This window comes from Ischnura elegans, chromosome X (assembly GCF_921293095.1).
Source record: "Ischnura elegans chromosome X, ioIscEleg1.1, whole genome shotgun sequence".
Classification (NCBI taxonomy): Eukaryota; Metazoa; Arthropoda; class Insecta; order Odonata; family Coenagrionidae; genus Ischnura; species Ischnura elegans.
Genome location: NC_060259.1, coordinates 33,994,728 through 34,017,245, shown reverse-complemented (window position 1 = coordinate 34,017,245; position 22,518 = coordinate 33,994,728). Strand labels below are relative to the sequence as shown.

The following is a 22,518-nucleotide window of genomic DNA, read 5'->3' as shown; positions in this document are numbered from 1 at the left end:
CACATCAGATGTGGGAGGCATTGCGTACAGCACCCCCAGCCCAGCACTTAGAGGTCCTGGAGGATGGCGAGGTATATTAACTCTATTATTTACATTAAATCTCCAATACACCTTTCACTCGATCTTGCCTTATTCATGACTGAAGATTGCAAAAAATGTACCGGTCACTACTGACTTTTCCATAAAAAACCCAAATAATTTATTAATTTGTATAAAGCCATGCATAAAGGCACTCACTGGCACAGGCACATATTTGCATGTCCACGTATCCCCAAGGAATGGCCTTCGCAATGAAGGAATTTAGTAAAATCTGTGGTAAAATAGCAATGGAATCATAAAACTTTATATCTTGACAAAAAGGTTTTATCATTGTCATCTGCATTACCTTATGCCAAAATAATGATGCTCTTTCAACAGAAACTAATAAAATATAGTTTTAAGAAAGGTCCCACTTTCTTAATGTAAAGAAACACATTAAATTAAAAAACGTCGAGCACCTTCTGACCCCAGAGCTGCAAAGACCACAAAACGAACTGTTCTTCTGTTGAAATGGAATGATTTTGAAACACTCCTACTAATAAATAACATTTCAAAAAGCTCATGTTCCCTTCTCTGCCTGGCACAAAACTATTCTCACAAAAGTAGCACTTATTCAAATATATTTCTATCCAATTGAAAGAATGCTTCAGCATGCATTATAGGTAATTTCAAGAGTCAACAGAAACGGCCCTAAACAAAATATATGTTTTAAAATAATGTCCTGTCATTAATTTATAATGACGCTGCTACCTCAAGGGAAAACGGCTTAACATTCCAACCGGCGGATGAAGTACTTAGCTAGAAATGTCCACCACCATTTAAGCAGGCATCAGAAAAAATGATCAGGCTGTCTATAAAAAATCCTCGTTATCACCTGCATTTGAATCCAAGTTAAATGGGTGAGATGCCATCATCTTGCCTTCACTGATACTACTTCTCATGCTCTGTTCCATTCCAGTTTCACCTCCAGTATATAATACCTTAATCCGTTAAACTTTTCCTCCCGATCAAATTGCCGCCTCATCACTTGAGTGTAGGTGTGATGATCAGACTCTTGCCTAAATTCTTCTAATTGGAGGATTCGACATAATATGATTATGAAATTATTCACACCTTACCTTCATCTGGACTCTAAAATGGAAGTTAAACAGTATATAAGATGTTATAAATTAAATTTGAATAAGTGTAAATATATATAGGAATATATTTACATATATCATAATTTTATGGATAAAATTGAAATACATCATAGAGAAAATATATATTTTAAAATAATTTTTTGTCATTAATATGTAATAAAGCTTCCCCGTACCATTATTTTACTGTGACATTTATCCTGTTCATTGGAACTGGCATACTTTCTGTTCGGTCCTCGAATAGGGCATAGAGTGCAGGACTGGGAGAAATTGGTGAAGACCCTCTGTGCCCCCTTGCGTTTGTGGCTGGGGAAAGGAGGAATCGCCAAGGCCCTCTCATTTCAGTTTGATACAAATACATTAGTCTCTTGCTGATAGACTTATCTCTCTACATTGGAGGGAAGCAAAAGTCAGAAACATCTTACACCTCAAGGCAAACTTAAGTATAGCCAAGTGCTCTCTCAGTTCATAAGGCTACATATAAGTTATGATGTTTTTAACAGTATAAAAGTATGTAGCTCTGGCAGTAGTGGATACATATATAACTAAATGGGTGGACACAAAAGATATTTTGAGCTAACTGTACTTTTATCGTAATAATAAATAACCAAATCACATATAAAATTTAAGTGGGGATAAACCAGTCACTAGAAAGCTTAAGGGTGGCATCTTGTCTCTGTTTAATTTTTCTGTTCTCATTACTACTGCTATGAAGGAAGGATGGAGAGAAACCCGTAGACCGCATTGGTCCCACTCTTAATTAAAGGCTCCAAGGGGACCACAGCTGAACATCCCATCGGACGCAGGGAGTGTCGTGCCAGAAATTTCCACCACTCATCATTTAAGCAGTGTTTCTTTCAACGCTGGGATTCAGCCCTAGCCCATGGGTTGGAATGCTAGCACTCCAGACACCACAAAAACCCATTGGTTCATATGTCATTACACCAAGTTCAGACTCACCCACTCTCAGATGCCACATGCTGATTCCATAGTGGGTGAGAACCAAACTGGGAGGGACCTGGTACCATGGATGGTGAGAAGTTTTGGCCGCCTTATACGGCTCTGTCCCACTGCCTGCCGGATGCTGATTGGTCAATACCCTCTTCATAACGTTGCTGATTGGGTAGCCTTGGTCTCGATTGAAATTATTGTTTTTGAGTATTTCCAAGGCTTCCCTGATCAGCCTTGGATAGTAGCGATTCTCATTGGCCACCATCTTCGTTCCTTCGAAGTCTATACTGTGACCTGCCTCACTCCACGCGTGTTCTGCAATGGCCGACAGGTGGAGCTGCTTCTGTTTTGTGGCTCTTGCATGCTCTTTTATCCTGGTCGCCATTCCTCGGCATGTCTCTCCTATGTAAGCTTTCCCGCACAAACACGGCACTTTGTAGACGCCTTCACATAAGTCTTGTGGAATGTTGTCTTTCGGTCCAGGTACTAGGTTGTGGATCTTGGTCACGCAATTGTACCTTGTGACCACGTCGTGTTTTCTCAGGATCCTTGAAATTCTTTTCAAGCAACGCCGCGGAAACCTACACCAGAATTTCACTAACCTCTACGGGGAGGAGATTCTCAGGAAGTCCGAGAGATTTGAGAAGTTAAGGAAGAAGAAGGGGAAGCTGTTGTCCTCTCCCGCTTTCCTGCAATGCTGCAGGGACACCAGCACATTACCATCATGTGTGGAGGTGAAGCACCATCTGAAGACCCTTGCAGCCAGAAAAATACTTCGACGCACCAGCGAAGCACTCTTGCGGGAACAAATCCATCACAAGAGGTTGGACCTTCACTGTTTATCGGAGGAACTTTACCATATTCACCTCGAACTAGCAGCAACACTCACGGCCACCGACTGGGACACCATAGACAAGTTATCATTTGAATCATCACGGGCCGTGGAAACGACGCACCGGGAAAACCAGATCAAGAAGTACGAGAAACTTCAGTCCCGGCAATACCCGGTACCTGACAACGGCCCTAATAAGGACCGCGCTATTGTCAACCTAACGGACATGACACTCAACGAGTCCACCACGGAAGTGCTTGCCAAGGGGCTAAACTTCGCCATAACGCCACGGGACATACCGAGGGAGACAATCATCACTGAGGTGGAGTCTGGCATCCGGAAACTTCCAAAAACTGTGGCGGACGAAGTTAGGGAGGACGTCGCTCGCATTTTACGCAGTGCTAAGCCACCAAAGTCGAACATCACACCCAAGGAAAGAGCTGCTCTCAAAGCCCTCCGAGAGGATGGAAGCATAGTGGTATTACCTGCGGATAAGGGGAACGCGACTGTATTGATGAAGAAGGAGGACTACAACAGGAAGATGGAAGAGCTTCTGTCAGACCTTGTCTACCACAAATTGGAAAAGAACCCCATGGCGAAAGCGGACTGGGAGACGAGAGCCATCATCAAGAGGTCCTATATTCCGGTCGAAGAACAGAGACGGCTAATAGTGTCGGTGCCTAAACCACCTAGGCTATATGGCTTACCAAAGATACACAAGGAGGGTGTACCTTTGAGACCTATCGTAAGCCAAATTGACGCTCCAACCTATCACCTCGCCCAATACATTGCTAATACGCTACAAGAATACGTGGACAACACCTCTTATCACATTAAGAACTCAGCTCACTTCGTGGAAATCATAAGAGACCTCACTATCAAAAAAGAAGACATCATCATCGGCTTCGATGTGGTATCGCTCTTCACAAACGTGCCAATTGCAGATTCCGTGGACATAGTGAAGAAGCTGACCAGCTCTGGCATCCCAAAGAACTTCCCCAAGCTTGTGGAGCATTGCCTGAAAAACACCTTCTTTCTGTGGAATGGCAGTTTCTATGAGCAAACAGACGGAGCAGTGATGGGATCGCCCCTGTCCCCTGTGATGGCCAACCTCTTCATGGAGGACTTTGAGGCGAAAGCTATCGAGACATATCAGAAGAAACCCAAGTTGTGGCTGCGGTATGTAGATGACACCTTCGTCGTATGGCCACACGGCGCGGAAGAACTTGACAAATTCCTTTGTCATCTCAATCAGCAACACCCAAGAATCCAGTTTACCATGGAGACACGCATCCCAGCACTCTTTCTAAGCATTATGCCTACTCCGGCATTACCATTTAGCAATCCTGTGTGTATCATTCTGTAGCTTCCCCTCAAAAAATCACCTTCTTGGGGCCACTTCATTTCGCTGATGCCCAATACGTCGAGGTTCATTCTTCGCATCTCCACCTTCAAGTTCTCTAGCCTACCGCAGGTACGAAGTAATCTAACGTTCCACGTTCCTATCCTTAACATTCTATCACCTTTGCCTGATGTACCCTCTCAAGCAGCCCCCACCTGCAGATCCGAATGGGAGACTTGTTTATCTCTGGAATATATTACCCGAGAGAATTCCATCATGTCATTATATAAATTCAGTGGAGTAGCTACGACTCCTCGGGATGATATTGTGGTGGTTTCCACTTGCATTCCACATGGCAGTACTACAGCTGTTAAGTAAATGTTACCACACCCGTAGTGAAAAGTGTGTCCCTGTACCGACCAGTATGGCCTCCACCTTTGCACATGTGAAGAAGAGCTGCTGCCCTCTTCCCCGGGTAATAAGAGGCATAATTGTTGGCGGCCCCCAGTCGCCAATTCACGGTATCTTCACAGGTTTTGGTATCATTTAAATAGTCTACCTTACCCAAGGATAGACCAACACCCCTCAGAACACCGCCGCTTTTTGTCCATGACTGCTTATTCGATGAGAGAACTCGCTGATTTCGCAGCTAACCTCTGTATCTTAAGGTCGACCCACCATCTGCAACCCGGTGGATGCACTCGGTGGCTTTAAGCTCAGCCGCGAGATATTCATGATATATGAGATAATGTGTGTGAATGCATAGAATTGAAGCTAGCAATTATCATTTAAAAAATTTGGTTCAAAATAAAATAAAACCATGATGATAATATTCAAGTTTCAATGCTTCCAATATGCCTAGTTATTTACATACACGAAAAGAAAACTTCATTTATCAGAGTAGTCTATTACCTCACTCTTTGGTGACTATCATCAGTCTAATGGGCGCCCTGAGGCCTAAGGTTTTTTCTCAGCCAATATTCTGGTCAATATCAATCAAGTTTGCTCATCTTTTGCAAGGCATTTTGATGGCAGTGAAATTAAAACTAGAAGAAATTTTCACTCACACAAGTTATTTTTTGTATCTAAAGTGGAGATCAGATAGTAGCATTCCTTACAAGTATTAGGAAATTAGAATGATAATTTTTGCTAGCAATCACCTCATAATTCAACATGAATAAAATATATTTCACGCCAGTATACAAGTATACTACCCATGTTTGTCATTTCTTTCACGTTCCACTTATCCTTGAAGGCTTGCAAACAGCAAATCCGTAAGGCCATGTGGGTCACGTCAAATAAGGCTTCGCACAGGGCATTCACAGAGAGATTTTTCAGATATCAAGGTCAATACTGTGAAGTATTCTTTTCCTCAACAGATCATCTATAGGTACCATATCAAGGGTTGAGAACTCCAAGAAGGTAAACGAGCTCTTTTTTGAAATTTAGGTCTCGAATGTCATATCCTTGAATGACGATTGTCTTCTGTAATGCTTGGCGTGTCAAATTGGGTAAATTAGGGCAGTGGTGGAATTTTGGGGGTCTTAAATCAGTGGGGAAAATTTCTGAAAAACAGTGCACCAAGTAATAGGTTTTAAAGTAATTTTAACACTTTTCATACTCGAAAAAACTGCATTTGTTACGGAAATATTATATAAGTTCTATATTTTCAGGCTCTATCATGCCTGCTGTTGCATGAAATCAGATAAAAAATAACTTTTGAACCATTTACCGTACGGCCAGCTTTATGAAGACACCAATCTAACTGCCAAATTTTTGTGAATAACTGTTCCGGAGAATTGGTACTAGGAACTATTTTCCAATTTCCTGAGAATAAATTATGTGATGTCATTTGGAAGGTGGATCCACTTGAAAAAAGTGATATATATCTGGACAGCAATCATAATTCTCTTTTATTATCATATACCAATCGTTTGATCGCTGCTTTCAGTATACATATTGAAAATGCTCCCAATTCCAAAGAAATAAGCCTAGAGGTAGAATGAGCAATTATGAAGCTAGTCCAATTATTTTACAGGTGCATGGCTAATTTTGAAAAGTAACTCATACTTGAATTATTGATTTGGAGCGTAATCAATAGCAGCAATGCCATTGGCCATTATCTTGAGAAGAAGATGATTCACAAATCACTTTTTTAATGTCTTGCTCGTCATTTCCTGGTAGCTATACCTTCAGTTTTTTTTACATAAAAAGCACACAAAAGAACACACTGATATACATGTTATAAGAAATCCTAAGAAGAATACCAAATAATAAAGTCTGACTATATTGTGGCAACGTAAAGATCAACATTCAGAGACAGATTTCTTAGCGACTAATTTTCAGGACATAATGTATATTGCTGCATTCCCTGACATAGTTTGTTCCATGTTAAATATTTACTGGCCTCCATAGAGGGCATAGAGTTAGTATTTTCTTTGTCACTTACTACATACTTGTCTTCTAGGATAACATTCTCTGTGAAATAATGTTGACCATATATTTCTCAATGGAATACATAGCTTGAAGGGAACTCCTAATTTTCTCTTTGAGGTATATGGAAGTGATTCGTCATTTAAGATATACTCCGATAATCTAAGTGAAGTGGGGCACTTAGACTTTTGCTCTGCTATTTTTTAAGTGCTTATGTCATGTTCCTTTACTACAACGACATTCATGAATTATGCCAAAAGAATAAGGTTTTTCTCTGTCATGGTCATTTTGAAGGCTCAGGCTATACCCTATTCATTTCCTCAACTACCAGCAACTTGCTAGACTTAATTCATCAATTGCCTTTGGACATTAAAAACTGATACATACAGCTGTTGATGCATAAAAATATTATATTTTAATTTCTCTAAGTTTAGATTGTCATTAGTCTCTTTTTTAATATTTTTTGCTTTGAGTCATAGCATGTGCCTTGTATGTTACCATCATTATGATCAAAAGTAATTAAAAATGAATGATACCAAAATGATTTCCTATTTATTCATTCACTGCCTTTCTACCTCAATCTTTTATAAGATTTTAGCAATACTCTGAAAGTATATTATTTTGAAAGTGATTGATGAAATTTTATGGATCCAGTGTAAGCTAAATACTTAATAATACAATACCTCTTGTCTGTTGATGGAATATTTTTAAGCAATATAAAGCTAAATTGTTTTGTATCAGTTTTTTAATCTGCATGCCGCCAGAAATTCTGGTTACCTAACAGTAGGGCAACGGGAGTTCCATACTACCTAGAAGGATGGATAGGGGTCATTTGACCCCTAAATTGTCGTAAATTTCTGACAGACAGTAATTTTTTCAGCGCTCTTTCCACAAAATATGTTGTAGCATTGAATGGATTGGTTGAATTGGATGAATTATTCATCTATATCAACATACTCCCCTGCAAGCTACCTAAAAGGCGTGTGGAATGGGGTGTTAGGACACTAGCCATTTACAAATAAAAAGGAACTTGGAAAATGGAAAGGAAATTGGTGCAATTCGGTGATATTTGGCACCTTTTTCTTTTTTGTACCTGTGGAGATGTGGCTGTTGGATTTGGAGATGTGTAAATAAATTGATTCATACTATCCATCATGTCTACTCCCACTTTGTTTTTATTATGAAATAGGATGGTCTCTGGTTTTGTTGTATTCGTTTTGGAAATAGTATCATGTGAGATCATATTGCTGAGTAAAAGTTCATTTTTGTTCTATTCTTCCTGATCCTGCGTAAGAGTATGGCCTAAGGGTTTTTTTAAACTCGCGTGGAATGAATTACAATATTCATGCTTCACGCCTGTTTTTTCTGATCATCCCTACAAGAGAAAGTTTCATTTTTTTCTAATTTTCTGACAGCTGCATGGATGGAAAATAATTGTTACAAGTTAAATTTATTCCTGAATTCTTGTATGTTATGGTCACTTAAGAAACTATTTATTCCCCCAATGCTTGGCTTGATGGCCAATCTTCATCTTTGCCACAATACGGAAATTCATTTAGGCCGTATTTTCATATCACATCTTTCAAAACCCAGTATTGATTCTTAATTTGTCTGGTGTATTTGGAATATACCACATAAAATGGCAGCTTCATTTCATTGGATAGAGCTGTGCATTTGCTGTTATTCCTGAGTCGCCATCGGATTCACTATCTTGGACTTCGGAACTGCAATCATTGCTTCCATCACACGCAGATGTTGATAGATTGGCCAGATGGTCCTTGAACTGATGTTTTGGTTTCACTTCCAGACTGATCTTCTTTTATCTACCCTGAAACAGCAAAAACACTCCATGCTGTACGATATTCCATAAGAGCTATTTGAGTGGCGATGGTTCTCTTCCCTTGATATCTGTCTCGACTCCTTACTTTCTTCTTAAACTCACTTCTGACATTCATGCAAAAAAAATCTACAAACGAAAGCGCAATATTGTAGAATCTTCTACAGTTGCTCTGTAGGAATAGAGAGTCAGACAGCATTTGAAATGCATACGAGAGGATAAAAATTTCAGAAGTAGCGCTAATTGCCATTCGAAAGGTAGAGACTCAACCGCCAACCGTGTGCTGATCCATGTCTTCCACTCCCTCAAAAGGAGACAGGATTTTTCCCTGGCGGCAGCTTGCAGTCCACCTGCCCCAAACCTCGATGGGGTTAGGTAGCACTATGGTGGGTCATCCAGCAAAGGGGAAAGGCGGAGTGACTATGCCATTAGGCCAGAAAAATGAAACAGTTATTTATAAAAAACCTGAAGTGGTGTTGATAAAATATCTATGAGCTCTGAATCTAGGCTGACGGACACCACTCATGGCATACGTATGATCTTCCAGTGTGGGTAATACAATAATCATTGAACAATAAAAGAAATACAAACTTAAAATATCATAATTGCATGAATTTCATACAAAGAAATGAATGGAAACGTTTTATTTCCCTTTGCTGCCCGTAACATATTGAAAGATTGAGCACAACAAGTCACTATGCCTAGGTTTAGGAATACAGGTAGAAGCCCATCGGGGGAAACTGGAATTGAACCGGGTACTTGAGGGTTCAAAATTAAGGAAATCATCTACCACACTAGCCTATTGCTGATTATATGATATACATAGCACGAAAGAGCCCACGGGCAAAAAAAATGTAGAAAATAATGGGAAAACATGTTTTGGGTCAAATGACCCCCTGCTGTCCATCTAGGTATAACCTCTCATTAAAATTAAAAGCAAAAAATTATATTTGAATTTACTTTAATTTATCAAAATATAGACCAAATGAAAAAGTTAAAAATTTTTCAAAATTAAAAAAAAAATTTTAATAGGAGAAAAATTAATTTAAATTCTGGAAATGGGTCCAATGACCCCTGCCGTCCTAGTGTTAGTGTTAACCCATTCACTGCTGTGAATGTACCCGGTACGTTTGCATGGCTGGCTGCTGTGAACGTACCTTTACAACCTCCCTTCCATGCATTCAGCCCTTTCACCACATGAGATGGGTAGGTTTCTGGAGGGTGAGCTGCAGCTGAAGGGTTAATGAATTCCATGCTGCTTTTCAATTATAAGTGCTGGTAGTTGGCTGGTTTTTACATACATTTAATAATTCTCATAGTCTGGAAATACATTATGTCAGTCATCACTTTTTGAAACATTAAAAGAGGTATTTTTTGAACGCGATTTGTTTAAATAATGTAATGATCAGTGGCAAATACATTAGACATTTGATGAACACATGAGTACAAAGCACGATGCTGGAAAATTTTTCGAGAATATTTTGGATGCATTCAGTCTAAGCACCCAGTGCTACTTCTGGCAGTTTACACATCTAGGCAGGCTTGAGTCAAAGCTCTTCTTTCAGTGGTGGAGCTCCATTTATATTTCATGGCACTTGGAGGGCACTCTAAGACCACTTGCATTGGGAAAGCACATTTATGATTAACTTTTTTGGCTGTGTCATTACCATGTCAGGGCCTTTCAGCCCACCACTTATTCCAGTGGTCAGGCCCGTACTGGACCCCTTCTTAGGGCAGTGGTGGTAATGGCCAGAGGGCCTCAGCACTATGCAGGGTGATCACTATCGACATGATCCAGAATGAATTATATTGGTTTAAATTATTGTTTTTTTTACTCTAAAAAGTGTTAATTACGCTTTTAAATGATTCATCATTGAAATCAAGTTAACTGCTCAATGTTGGCATTTAGGATGTATAGTTTGTCAGTTTCGGAACTGGAGGGTGCCAATGTATTCCAGGCTGGGGGGCAGCACACTGGGATGCCTCCCGGTGTGCCCTCCCAGCTTCCCAGCACTGGTCTGCCATTGGTTGGATGCAAAAAAATCTCAAGTTGGGATTGAAAGGGCACAAAATTTATCTTGACCAACCTTTACTTTTATCATAGTGAAAAAAGTAATCTTGTCACATGCAGAGGTAGGGAAAGATTTATTTAAACTGATCATACGCCTTTGCAAGACAGTGTCACCTTATTATGTAGAAGAGTTACAATTGTGGTTCTACAATGTTCGGCAAATAATTGGGGCCCGCAATGGGAAGTGCGAACCCTTACCACTGTCTTCATCTAGTAACACATTACCCTGTTTTACCCCACCAAAGATGAATTGTCAGCAGCTCTAGTTTCTGTGCACATTATATAACTTATTATTCTTAACCTGGATCAGCCCAATGTAACAAAAATGTCACACCTTGTATCGCTCCACTGTAATGTCTCTTGCATCGCTCGGGCAAGGTACATTGTTGTGTTTTATATTTTATTAGAAAGAGGAAACCAAGTGCTTCAATTCAGGGTAAGACCTATGAAGTGAGAGTGAAGACCTATGCTTTAAGTACCCCATGTACTTAGGCACCTTCCCTAGACACTAAAAATGGAGGTTCGTTTTGTGGAAGTATTTAATTTTTTCATTTACTTTATGCGCTACAGCGACAATTTTTGGTATATATCAACATAATGATGCAAAATTATTAATAATACATTAACATGTTTGGTATTGCTTTCCATTTCTGTAATATTCTCTGATAAATGGTACTATGACATAAATGTCACATTGGGCGGATCCCTATACAAATCTTCAAAGTTGCGAATTATATGCTCTAGTCAGAATATATTGCAATTTCAACGTGTTTTCCTTTATATTCTTGCCAAAAGATTTGTATTTATCAATTAATCGATAAATTTGCATTTATTAACTTTTATTCCGGCAACTACTCTTGCATTAAAATTTTTATTCTTAGTGATATCGATAGCTCAGAGATATTACACTGCGTGAAACCAAAGAGACCCCGGAAAACGAAGACTTTGACGAAGTGTACCCAATACACCTTGAGCCGCAAGAAGCAGCAGTTGTGTCTGATGAGGACATTGCAGGTGACCAGGCTGGTGGACTTGTGGGAAATTGAATGGGAAGACAACCTAGGGCAAGAGTGGAGATTGTTTTGCGGCTTGATGATGATAATTCTTAAGAATTTCAAGAGAAGTCTGGAAGAATTTCGGTACCAGTTACACATAAGGAAAAGGATTCAAAGTCAATGAAGCCTAAATCACTTCTCCAAGGGAAAGAAGTAAAAAGAGAAGCAGCCCATTTGCGATGGGAAGGTAATTTTGTAAGAAATAGGTTATTCCTCGAAACAGATCTTCCTGAAAGAGGGATAAATCAAGCGTAGAAATTTTTGAAATAGATTTTTCGGATGACATTCTTCTTTTCTAATGGAAGAATCAGATATTTATGCTACATCTATTGTTTTTTCATCTCCTAGCATCAGAAAATAGGAGATGAAAATTTTCATTGGAATTTAGCTGTTATGAGGTAGTAACAGGTTTCCATCGAAGCGATGCTCCTGGGAATATTCTGGGGATGTTCACAACTCAATGGTTACCATAGCCTAACAAAGGAATAGGTCCCATGTGATTGGTAGATACTTTCACTGTGCAGACAATACGATGCCTGACATGAAAGACAAATTGTTTGAAGTCAATCCATTTTGGTGGTGGTGGTGGACTATTTTTTCTTGGCTTTTGGGTGTAGCTGTTCACGAGCGGAAATATGGGCATTGCATGCCACAATTAGAGTTCAGGTGTGTAATAGTGCAAACGTAACTGGCCATATATCTGTGTGAAGCCAAGAATCAACACTACTTCATTTTCATCAGAGGCAGGCAACGAAGTATGTTACGATGCTAATGATCATTTAGTCCCTGTAATACTAAATAAAAGATAGCGTCGTGGTACTGAAGAATATTTTGCTTTTTTGTAAAAAAATTATTTAAATGTACCTTCAACAAATTCATTGATTGTGTCAATTCAAGATTCTGTAATTTCATAACACTCGTGACGAAAACTTTACATAAATTTAAAGTAATTTTTTTTGTATGTATTTGAAAAGTTTGTAATATAAACATTATAAATTTAAATATACCCACCATTTGTGAAATAACATTGAAAAAATCACTTTTAAAACGTTACACTTGACATTGAAAATTTATGAATTACAAACAATGACACACGGAAAATTATTACTAAATATTCAATAATTTACTTTAAATCTAAACAAAAGATTGACAGTAGCGCACATAAATAATAATATGTGCAAAATAAATGTTTTGTTAGTGTTTTTTATCATTTAAATGCACTCTGCAGCACAAATGCAAAAAAATATTTGCTTCATATGGGGAAATATTACCTTGCACCAAAAGACAACAGATCTGCCCAATGTGACAAATATGTCACAGCCTGTATCACGGAAACTACACAACCGATCAATGTAATATTTTCAGAATATACTAAAAATGAGACCCTTGACATTTCCCTAGAATATCCATTATTAATATTTAAAAAAATATTTTGGGCGGATCCAGGTTAATGGTTATGGTCAATTGTTTCAGCATGTTAAAAGTCACTTTCAATGAGCCACAATTCTGAAAATTCTAGTGCATATAGGAGACTTATTCCAAAACCTTACTCAGTCTTGAGCCATTAGATACTCAGGCCTAGTGGTTCAGATGAAAAACTCAAGTTCGGTGTTAGTTTGTATTTTAGTAACTAATTTCACGTCAACTCACTAATTACGTTATTTGGTAAAATTTACAAAATAATACATTGATGTAAACTGTTGTCACTCATTGTATCTTCCTCATAATTGGAGTAAAATATCATGCATGGAAGTATTTTTAGGAGTGATATTTAATTTTAAATACCTTAGGTGACAGAGGCGTGAAGATCTTGGAGCATGACGACTCAATTTTAGCTGAAACTTACCATATCAAGTGTGGAGTATAGTGTGAGAAAGCTTTGGGACTCAAGTGGGGTCTTGGAATACTGAAGTGACACAGTTTGAGTCAGGATCTAGACTTTAAAACCACTCTGGAGTATGACCCTAAGAATTCAGCTCATAAAAATTTATCATGAGATTCTATTAATGTAGCAATATCTTAATGATTTAACTATATACCAGATATTTTAAATTGTCAGCTGTTAGCCAGATGGGCAATAAATTGAGTCAGGTAGCTGAAAAATAAGCCACAATAAGAGAAAAAAAACAGAAAAGTTTCCAGTCAGCTTGCTATACAATGGAGATTCACGACCTTACAGGTGCAAATTGTCTACCATTAGGGTTCCTTTCATACTCAAGTGATTGCAGGATTAAATATTACATACAAATGAAAGTATTTGCCTTGTGGTTTGCCAAATGTCTGTTCTTCAAGAATAAATGTCGCAATTTTTTTCATTTGTTTGAACAGCATTATTCAGCCTGTAGTACTGTGACAAAGAAAGTTTTCTTTCAGATTTTTTCTTTGGCATTCACACTGTCTCTAGTCTTTTTTAATTCTCATGCATCCCTCACATGCATTATAGCAATATTTACGAGCAGACAAGATTCATTTTCCATGTGCTCAACATATCCTCATATATGTTTTGATTTCTCCGTGATAGATTGATTTTTTAGATACTTAATGTTATTAGACCAAAGAGACTCTATCACTGTGGAATGTGTCTTCCCCTAATTCATCTCCTCCATTGCTCCCCATTAAGAACCAAGAAGTGCACAAATACTTATTAAGATGATATGAAAAAAAAACTATGCAAGCAGGATCAGCTCATTAAATTGACTCTTCCATGTTTTCAATAAGATGAACTTTTTTTGAGAAAAAAATTTTATCTGCCCCAATGCCAACACACAAAAGTTACAAAAATGTTTAATGTGCCGATCAAATCTTTATCATCTCTATCTGTTCAGTCCAAGCCCATACCAAATTTGCCAGAGCCTACAATACTGACTGTGATTTTGGAATTTTTGAATTAAAATTATAATATAACGTTGCAGCAATTATCTCACTGGCATCAAATCATGGTGCAGTAATGCATATTTACTGTTTGTATCACTTAAAACAGGTATAAATTAGTTAGGATGCATAAGTGTATTTTGAGAATGTTTATGAAAATAAATGCATCGCCATCGTGATAATGTGGTATATTTTGTATGTAAATCCTCATTCAATGCCTACTCACAGTGTTGTGACTACCGTAGGTATGAGGGGATAGAGCCTCCTCCAAAAGCCTCAGATAAATTTAAAGAATATATAAAACTATTGTCTAATTTAGGCATATAATCACTGCATCTCCTTAAAGCAAGAGTTAATTTATTTATATAATGGCAGTGAGCCCAGTCAAGGAATACCGACTTGAAACTAACCTTTAGGCGGAGAGGGGTCCTTTCCCTAAGCCCTCGATTCCCTCCCAGAGCATCTTATTATCTTATCCTACTCTTTGAATTCCTTTGGTCCTTTGGAAATTAAACTGATATCTATACAATATTAAAATGGTTCACATGGATGCTATAAGGTATGCCCAAAATATTTTCTGAATGTTTTGGGAATATTTTTTCTCCTTGGGAAATGAGTGGAAACAAGTGATTACCCTTAGAAGAATTATCATTTGAGTGTCTGATTCTCTTGCCTTTCCACCAGCTGTGTCTCTTTACTCCTGAGAAAAGAGCAAAATTGGGATTCTAGTTGTTTTCTTCTCTCTTCTCCCCACCACGACATGAAGCCATTCCAAGAAGATTTCCATTAGATATCTCAATAAGGTAGATATTTCCAAAACACATAATTATTATTACATAGTGCATATTTTGATAACTTTATACAGATATACTATTTGAAATAGCGATGATGGGTTGTAAAAATAACCTTGCATAGGTATCCTATTTGCAACATATTAAACTAAGGAAAGGAAGGAGATGACTAAGCCTGAACACAATTAGGGTTAATAAAAAAGATTATTATTGAAAAAGTTAAAGAAATTGTTCTTCTTTATCACTTTTACTATCAATTCAAGAAGTTGTCACTTCAATATCAAAAGACAACACACGTTCTTTTAGAATTAAACAGCACAAATGTTTGGTCTGTATGTCTGTGGATTACAAAAAACCATAATTAGTTAAGCCATTTTCTACTCATTTAATGTGGTAAATATATCAAAGAGATTTTGTAATGTGGACGACAATGTCCATTATTGGGCATTGCAACAACATTATTTGGCAGGTCCTTTGGCTGTTTTAAATATATCCATACAGCAATAACTAATTAAACATGGATATACCAGAGATGTCATAGTTTAACCTGGATAATATTGTGTAAATGTTTTTGGAATATGGATTGCTGCTTGGTATCTCTCCCCAAGAGGGGGTTCTTCATTTGTATCATCTTCATGTATGGTTTCCAAATGCTCATGTGATGAGTACAATGTGGAAGGGATCCTTATGTGTACCATCACAATTCCTGTCCAGTCTATAATGTGACTTTGAATGGACCCATTTTAGTTCAGGACTTCATCTTCTTCAACTTGGGCACAACCTGCTCAATAGAAGAGCAGAATTACAGTGAAAATTAGAATTGTTTGCTAGAAGTAAAGTTTGTTGTTAGGATCATCATACATGAAGCATTGATAATGGTTTGTTCTAGTTAAACACCACAAGCACCATGGACATCCACCACCATCATCAAACCACCCAGCAAGGGGCAGGATAGGGCAGCCTTCCCCCCCAGAAGCAAAAATTGCAATTGCATGTCTTATGGAAAATAATATTTTTTCAAGCAAATAATTAAGAAAAATAATATATAGCTGTTACAGTTTCCTTAAAAAGGTTGATTTCATTCACCTTTCCTGTACTTAAATCTTACCTACAACTAGAACAACCATGGCTTGCCCCCACCTCCCCCCAGTTTTGATCCTGGGTACACCCTTGCCAAGCACCCACAGTGAGCCATCGCTCCTGTGAACAAGTGAGAGGAGTAATGTCATGGACCTTAGCGTGCACGAAATCAATTTACTGATGAAAAAAATATTTTATGAGCAAGGAAATCATGGCCCACTTCTGATCTCGATTGAAGCAAATGAAAGTATGCTATTCAAAGTCACGATGTGAACATTTCATTCCTGAGGGAAATCATCCATTCAATGTGAGTTTAATCTTTGCATTTATGTATGTTGCCACATTTTTGGAAAGCACTCATCATCATTGCCATGAGTCATAACAACAGTAACGTCAGGGGACAATTGAATTTCAATGGGTGAGAATGTATCTCCAAATTTTTCATTAGTTGTGACACTGCTCACTGACATTTTACGATCAATGAATGCAGAAATATCGTATGATGCCATCGCATCGGAGGAATGAACTTGTGTCATCAGATTTGACAGTTAGTGCCTCAGGCATTTTCTGAATTACTAATGAATACTCACTTCATAAGCAGCGGATTCACTAGCATTTGTGCAGGTGAATTCTTTGTTGTCCATTGTAGAATTCCAAACCAACATTATTTTTCCCTCGTGGATCAACGAATTTTACTGGTAATTTTGTGGAGTCAGCCAATGCTCTTCAAAAAAAGAATGGATGATTTTCTAAGATAGAGAATAGAAGTAAATACTCGATAAATGAAAATACCAAAAGATAATTGATTACCAGGTCAGTATTTTCAACCATGTAGACATTATTTCTGCAGTTAGATTTTTAAGAAAATTAATTTGTTCAAAAATCTGCCTCATTATAATCACACCCACTTTCACTTAACCTCGCTAAGAAATAAAAATGTTTTGATCACAGGCTGATGCTTTTTAAAGACACTTCGAAAAAATGCAGCCGTCGCATTCAGCAACACAGCTTAAGGGTGAACTGTGTATGGGACATGATGTATGCAGTATTTATGAGCGTGATCATGAGGCCAGGCTGGCTTGTGAGCCATTTCCATTTTCGCGCCAAAATAGCTATTTTCGCGCCAAAGGAACCATTGGGAAGCTTAGTGTTTGCTAAGGGCATAATTAAAAAAAATGGTGCACGCTAAAAAATTCATGCAGGAAAGGCCCACTGGAAACAATAATCCTTCGGGTTTTTATTTAAAATGTGAAAGGGGGTGGTGCTTAGAACGCGGTAGTCATCGAATCTTATGGCGCGAAATCCGCTAACGCTGATGTCATTATTATTATAACATTTATCTAGTTGAAACGTTTTCACATAGATCTTTGTGCGTCGAGGAATAATTACATGTTTTTTATTATTTCTTAGGCTAGTATTAACGGATCAATCCCATAATTTTTATTGCAATTTTTCGTTTCAATCATTAGGAACATTTGATGCATGCCACCCTCTTAACGCTATTATTGGTAACGAAGGTTCCCAATAGCGTTTTCCAAAAAATTATAAATGATCAGCCATCCGAAATTAATTTTGGAAATACATTTGATTTGAGCCAATATTCCTGATCCTAAAGTACGACTCCACTATGCCCCTACTTATACTGTTGGGTAAAATTTACAGAGTTGGCTGTTACAATATCTAATTAGGAATCGTCACATAAAAAAATTCGGCGGACGAAGCTTGGTGTTTAATTGCTTTCGAGAATTGAGAGGTTGTCAAACGATAATAATGAAACTAGCCAGCGGATTATTTGGCGCGAACAGGAAGCCAGGCTGGCATGTGAGCTACTTCCATTTTCGCGCCCAAATAGCTATTTTCGCGCCTAAAGAACCGCGAAGAAGCTAGGTTTTTTCATGTGACAAAGCTCTAGTTGCATAAAAAATCCAATGGACCATCAAATTACGTGATTGCGTCCCGCCACTCTTTGCGCCTCAGGATCCGCTGGCATGAATAATGCATATCATGAATACACACGTACCGAGATAACAGCATCATAGCTTGCCGTCCTGACGTCTCACATGAATTTATTATTATTTTCATAGCGTTATTGTTATTATGCTGGTAATGTTGTCCTTATTATTATTATTTTAGATAGCTTTAGATTCGCGTAACTTTGGTCGAATTATTTCAATTTAAGAATTATACTTTCGGGGTTAGTGTGTCCCATACCCCCTCCTCTTGGAGCTTCCGTTAGCATAGGTGGTTGGGGAGCGAGTTTCATTGGCCGTACGGTGAGAATTCAGGTTCGAGGATGTTCGATAGAGGTCTGCCGGAACGTGGTGCTGTATAACGTTCTTGTCACTACTTTTAAATACTTACCTAATATCAGATAGCTGTGAGGTCATAGTACCTTATTCTCTTATATCCCAGTTAACCGCGAGGAAAGTGTAAGTCTTAGAAAGTGAGTACGTTGTTTTATTGGTAATTTTATGTTTTGGTGAAAAGTTTTGTAAGAGGCGGCGGCCATCCTTAGGTTTTTGAAGCTGTTTTAAGAACATGTGCTCCTACTTGTGGTAGTGCTTTTTTCCCTTGATGGTATTCCATATATTCCGTGTGCTTCGAATGCATAGGATAGTGATCCAAACTGTATCCGAATAGAAATTAGAGAATAGAAGTAAACTAAGCAATGTGAATGAAAATCACCTCAGAAACAAGAAACTCGAATGTCGCGGGGTGAAGTATTAGTCGGCGGAAGACGAAATGATTATTGCTCATGCGGTATTTCTATTAAAATGCTTTGTAAGGTTGACAATTAATTTGGTCAGTCTCATGGACAAATATCAGAAGCACGGGTTTGAATGCCATAGTGAATATGTATCATAGTGTGTTGCGGCTTTTCCTGTGATATTCTTAGTTTTATTTCCGATCAAGGGAATACGTTTTTAACAATACTATTGTTATTATTATTATTGCGCCTTTGAAGGCTTAGGGTTACATATGCCAAGTTCAATAATGGGAAAATAGCATCGCATCATCTGGCGGTGCGGGAGACACCATTTTGGATTCTATCAGGAAATCACTGTGGTTGTCGTCAGCGTTCATGGAAATACTTTCTCATGCTCAAAAATCCATGCATAGACCGAATATTGTAAGCTTATCAGTTTTTAATAGCGTTAAAGTTTTTTACGTTCGCAGTTTTTTCCGAATTGGATAATTTTATTTGCGGGAAACTCGTTTCGAAAAAGTTTCTCGCTGTAACGTGAACTAAAGTCACTGCTAATGATACATTTTCGTACGCGGTTATCGTAGAGTGTCGTTTGTATCCACTGTTTTGAGATTTAGTTTGTAAATTATGTTTGAATATTATTACAATTTTGTCGTTATTCTTATGGTAAACATTTACAAAACGATTGGTGACTTTTTCATCAGCTGCAGCTGCAGCTTTACATGTAAATTCGCTTTATCATTCCTTTCGGGATATGCCTAATCATATCCAATAGCGGTATCGGGTGATTGGGGGCCCTTGGCTAGGACCTATTATGGGGCCCTCCATCTCATACCGGGCCGCAATTCCGGAATATTTTAGGAAAATGCATGCCCGGAAATGGATTTTGAAGCTATTCTTGCTCTTAAAATCCGGATAGAAGTTACGAAGAAATGCTATTTCACAGCTTATTAGCTACAATAATGTATTATGGGTGTATAGATTATTTAGTAAATTTGTTCCATGTGATTGCACTGTAGTCTAAAATATCTATCTGTGAATGACCTTTTCGAATAGCCCTTTCCAGGGGCGGATCCAGGACTTCTTTCTGGGGGGGGCGGGGGGGGGGCACCAGCAAGCACGTATCCAGAATTTTGTTCTGATGGGGGGCACAAGAATACCTTGAAATACAAAACGAACGCAATGAGAATAGGACCGTATTAAAAATTTAGCATATTTTTAAGGGTCTATGGGGGGTGGCCCACGGGGGCAAGTGCCCCCGCCCCCTAGATCCGCCTATGGCCCTTTCAAATAAACAACAGGTGGTTTTTCATCTGGAGTCTCGCATTTATTGTCATGTAGCCCTTTGAGCAATCGCTGTACGCCATTAGCCGATATTTCTGCGATACTTATTAATTTCCTTAATTCTTATTGCTTCTTTCCGTTACTGATAGGTATCGAAATACTCCTGCAGTACCCAGAAAAATAATCTTCCATGGCATTTTATATTTTAATGTTAGCATTGGCTCGACCATTCATCCTATTACCCCAATATTATCATCAGAACACTATCCTCTGTGCCTCGGCCATAGTGGAAAATTACGACATCGCATTCAGCGCCGCCATCGTTGATTACAGTCTCGAATACTCAAAACACAATTTGATATTTTGTGTAAAAAAAGCGTTTGTTAGCTGTTTGAGGCATATAATGGACATAACTGACCAAAACAAAACCTAACCGCACGCGCTCCAGCTCGTTCATTAAGTCCATCTCAATAGGATCATATATATCGCCATCGTACTCTAAATGAGGTCTCATGAGGGGATAGTATCCCGCTTCGCCTTCGCACTCAACGAGAATTCTTTTCAAAAACAAACAACCTGCTAACGGCCATTTGCGGAGTAAAGACTCAAGGGTGAATGGACCTTTTTTTTCCTTTTTGACGGTGATAAAATGTGCAGAATACGGTTGTGACCCTCATGATTAACTGTTCAATGGGCGAAGTGCGGTCTTATGCTCCCAAAGAGGTTCTCTCTGCTCTATTTAATGAGCTGAACATCTTATGACGTAATTAACTCATGAAAATAGGCGGAAAGTTTAGCGTTTTTTACTTTTAAATTGTGAGAAACCGGATAAACGAGCAATATTTGCCGTAGGATTTAAACCTTATCTTTCCCATCGATCTACCAAATTCTACAAAGGAACTGCAGTTCCGGGTATGAGTTAACGAGCCTTATTGCCATATAATTTAATAAATATATTTCTTGACCAATGTGTTAAAGAGGTTTGTTTTATTTGTTGTGAGTATGTTTTTATTTCTCTTGAGGGTTTTTCAGTAAAAGCGTACATCGTCTATGTTCTGACATAGTTGTCACATTACGTTCATGGTGTTTTCATCCTCGGGTCTGGGAATTAGTGCGTGAAACTGGGCGTTTGGTCGCCCCCTTATAACTACATTGCCCCAGGCAGACACCCGGGTAGCCTGGCCCATTAAGCCAGCCTGATGGCATGGTTTCAATGCATGGCGAGGAATTGATGTACACTTACATTGAATAATCCTTGAGATACATAGGAAAAATACCAATTTATCAAACTAAGCATTCAGTTATATGATTTTGTTCTATCCGGGCTAATGATACTTGTGAAATATTCTCGGGTTTTTCACTGGGTTAGTTTCTTGTAGGCCAACGATTTTGATAGCTACCACTACCAATGGCAGAGGTTGCCATCGAAATGTCGGTCTACAAGAGACTCACCCAGTGGAAAACACGAGAAGATTTCACGAGTAAATATTCATTTGTGACGTGATTGTATGTACTCCCCAGATGTTTATCAGCACATGGATCCGGGTGGATGGTTTACCAAAAGCCTTTAATATTTTTCATTGGTTTTTGGAGTTGGTGAAGGAGTGCGGATATCCTATGGAAATACACTTATACTCAGACAAGACGACCGGAATGATTTGGGGGTACTTCCGCTTCCATGATTATGACGAGATGATTGCAGCTCTAACATTCAGTGAGAAACCGCAGCCCCAAGCACCCAATCTAAGGGTGAGGTGCTGGCCAGAGCACTTGGTGGAAAAGGATGGCAATGGCTACCATCAGGTAGAAGGAGTAGATTTTTAAAGTGGCCATGAACAGGAAAGTGACAAGATGTCAGTGTGCTCAATGTATCAAAGACAACTTGAGTTTTTAAGTGTTGCATTTAAGGAATATAAATAAGAATAGGATGTATTCAATAAATCATGTGATTTGTCAAAGATAATATTGTGGCATTTTTTTAGTACCCCACTCCATGGGCGTAACCTGTTTGGGGAGGGAGGAGGCGGCTGCCCCCTCCCCCTAGAAGCAAAAATAATTGTAGTCGAAATGAAATTTTTGAACAAATTTA

The 22,518-nt window shown here is 38.5% G+C and overlaps 1 protein-coding gene and 2 long non-coding RNA genes across 3 annotated transcripts; 2 read left to right on the top strand and 1 right to left on the bottom strand.

The window, feature by feature from the left end:
* The first annotated feature begins 2,201 nt into the window (after positions 1-2,201).
* On the top strand, positions 2,202-11,687 carry LOC124171123. Its single transcript, XM_046550261.1, has 4 exons — positions 2,202-2,208; positions 2,610-4,137; positions 10,480-10,597; positions 11,535-11,687. Exons 1-4 carry the CDS (start codon positions 2,202-2,204, stop codon positions 11,685-11,687), a joined length of 1,806 nt encoding a protein of 601 aa, XP_046406217.1.
* A 4,163-nt stretch (positions 11,688-15,850) lies between these two features.
* Positions 15,851-17,498, bottom strand: LOC124171765. Its single transcript, XR_006867951.1, has 3 exons — positions 17,249-17,498; positions 17,029-17,162; positions 15,851-16,139 (listed from the first exon to the last, which is right to left on the bottom strand). It is a non-coding gene; the product is annotated as an uncharacterized LOC124171765 (long non-coding RNA).
* Positions 17,499-18,745: 1,247 nt separating this feature from the next.
* Positions 18,746-22,195, top strand: LOC124171798. Its single transcript, XR_006867969.1, has 2 exons — positions 18,746-18,881; positions 21,951-22,195. It is a non-coding gene; the product is annotated as an uncharacterized LOC124171798 (long non-coding RNA).
* The last annotated feature ends 323 nt before the right edge of the window (positions 22,196-22,518 follow it).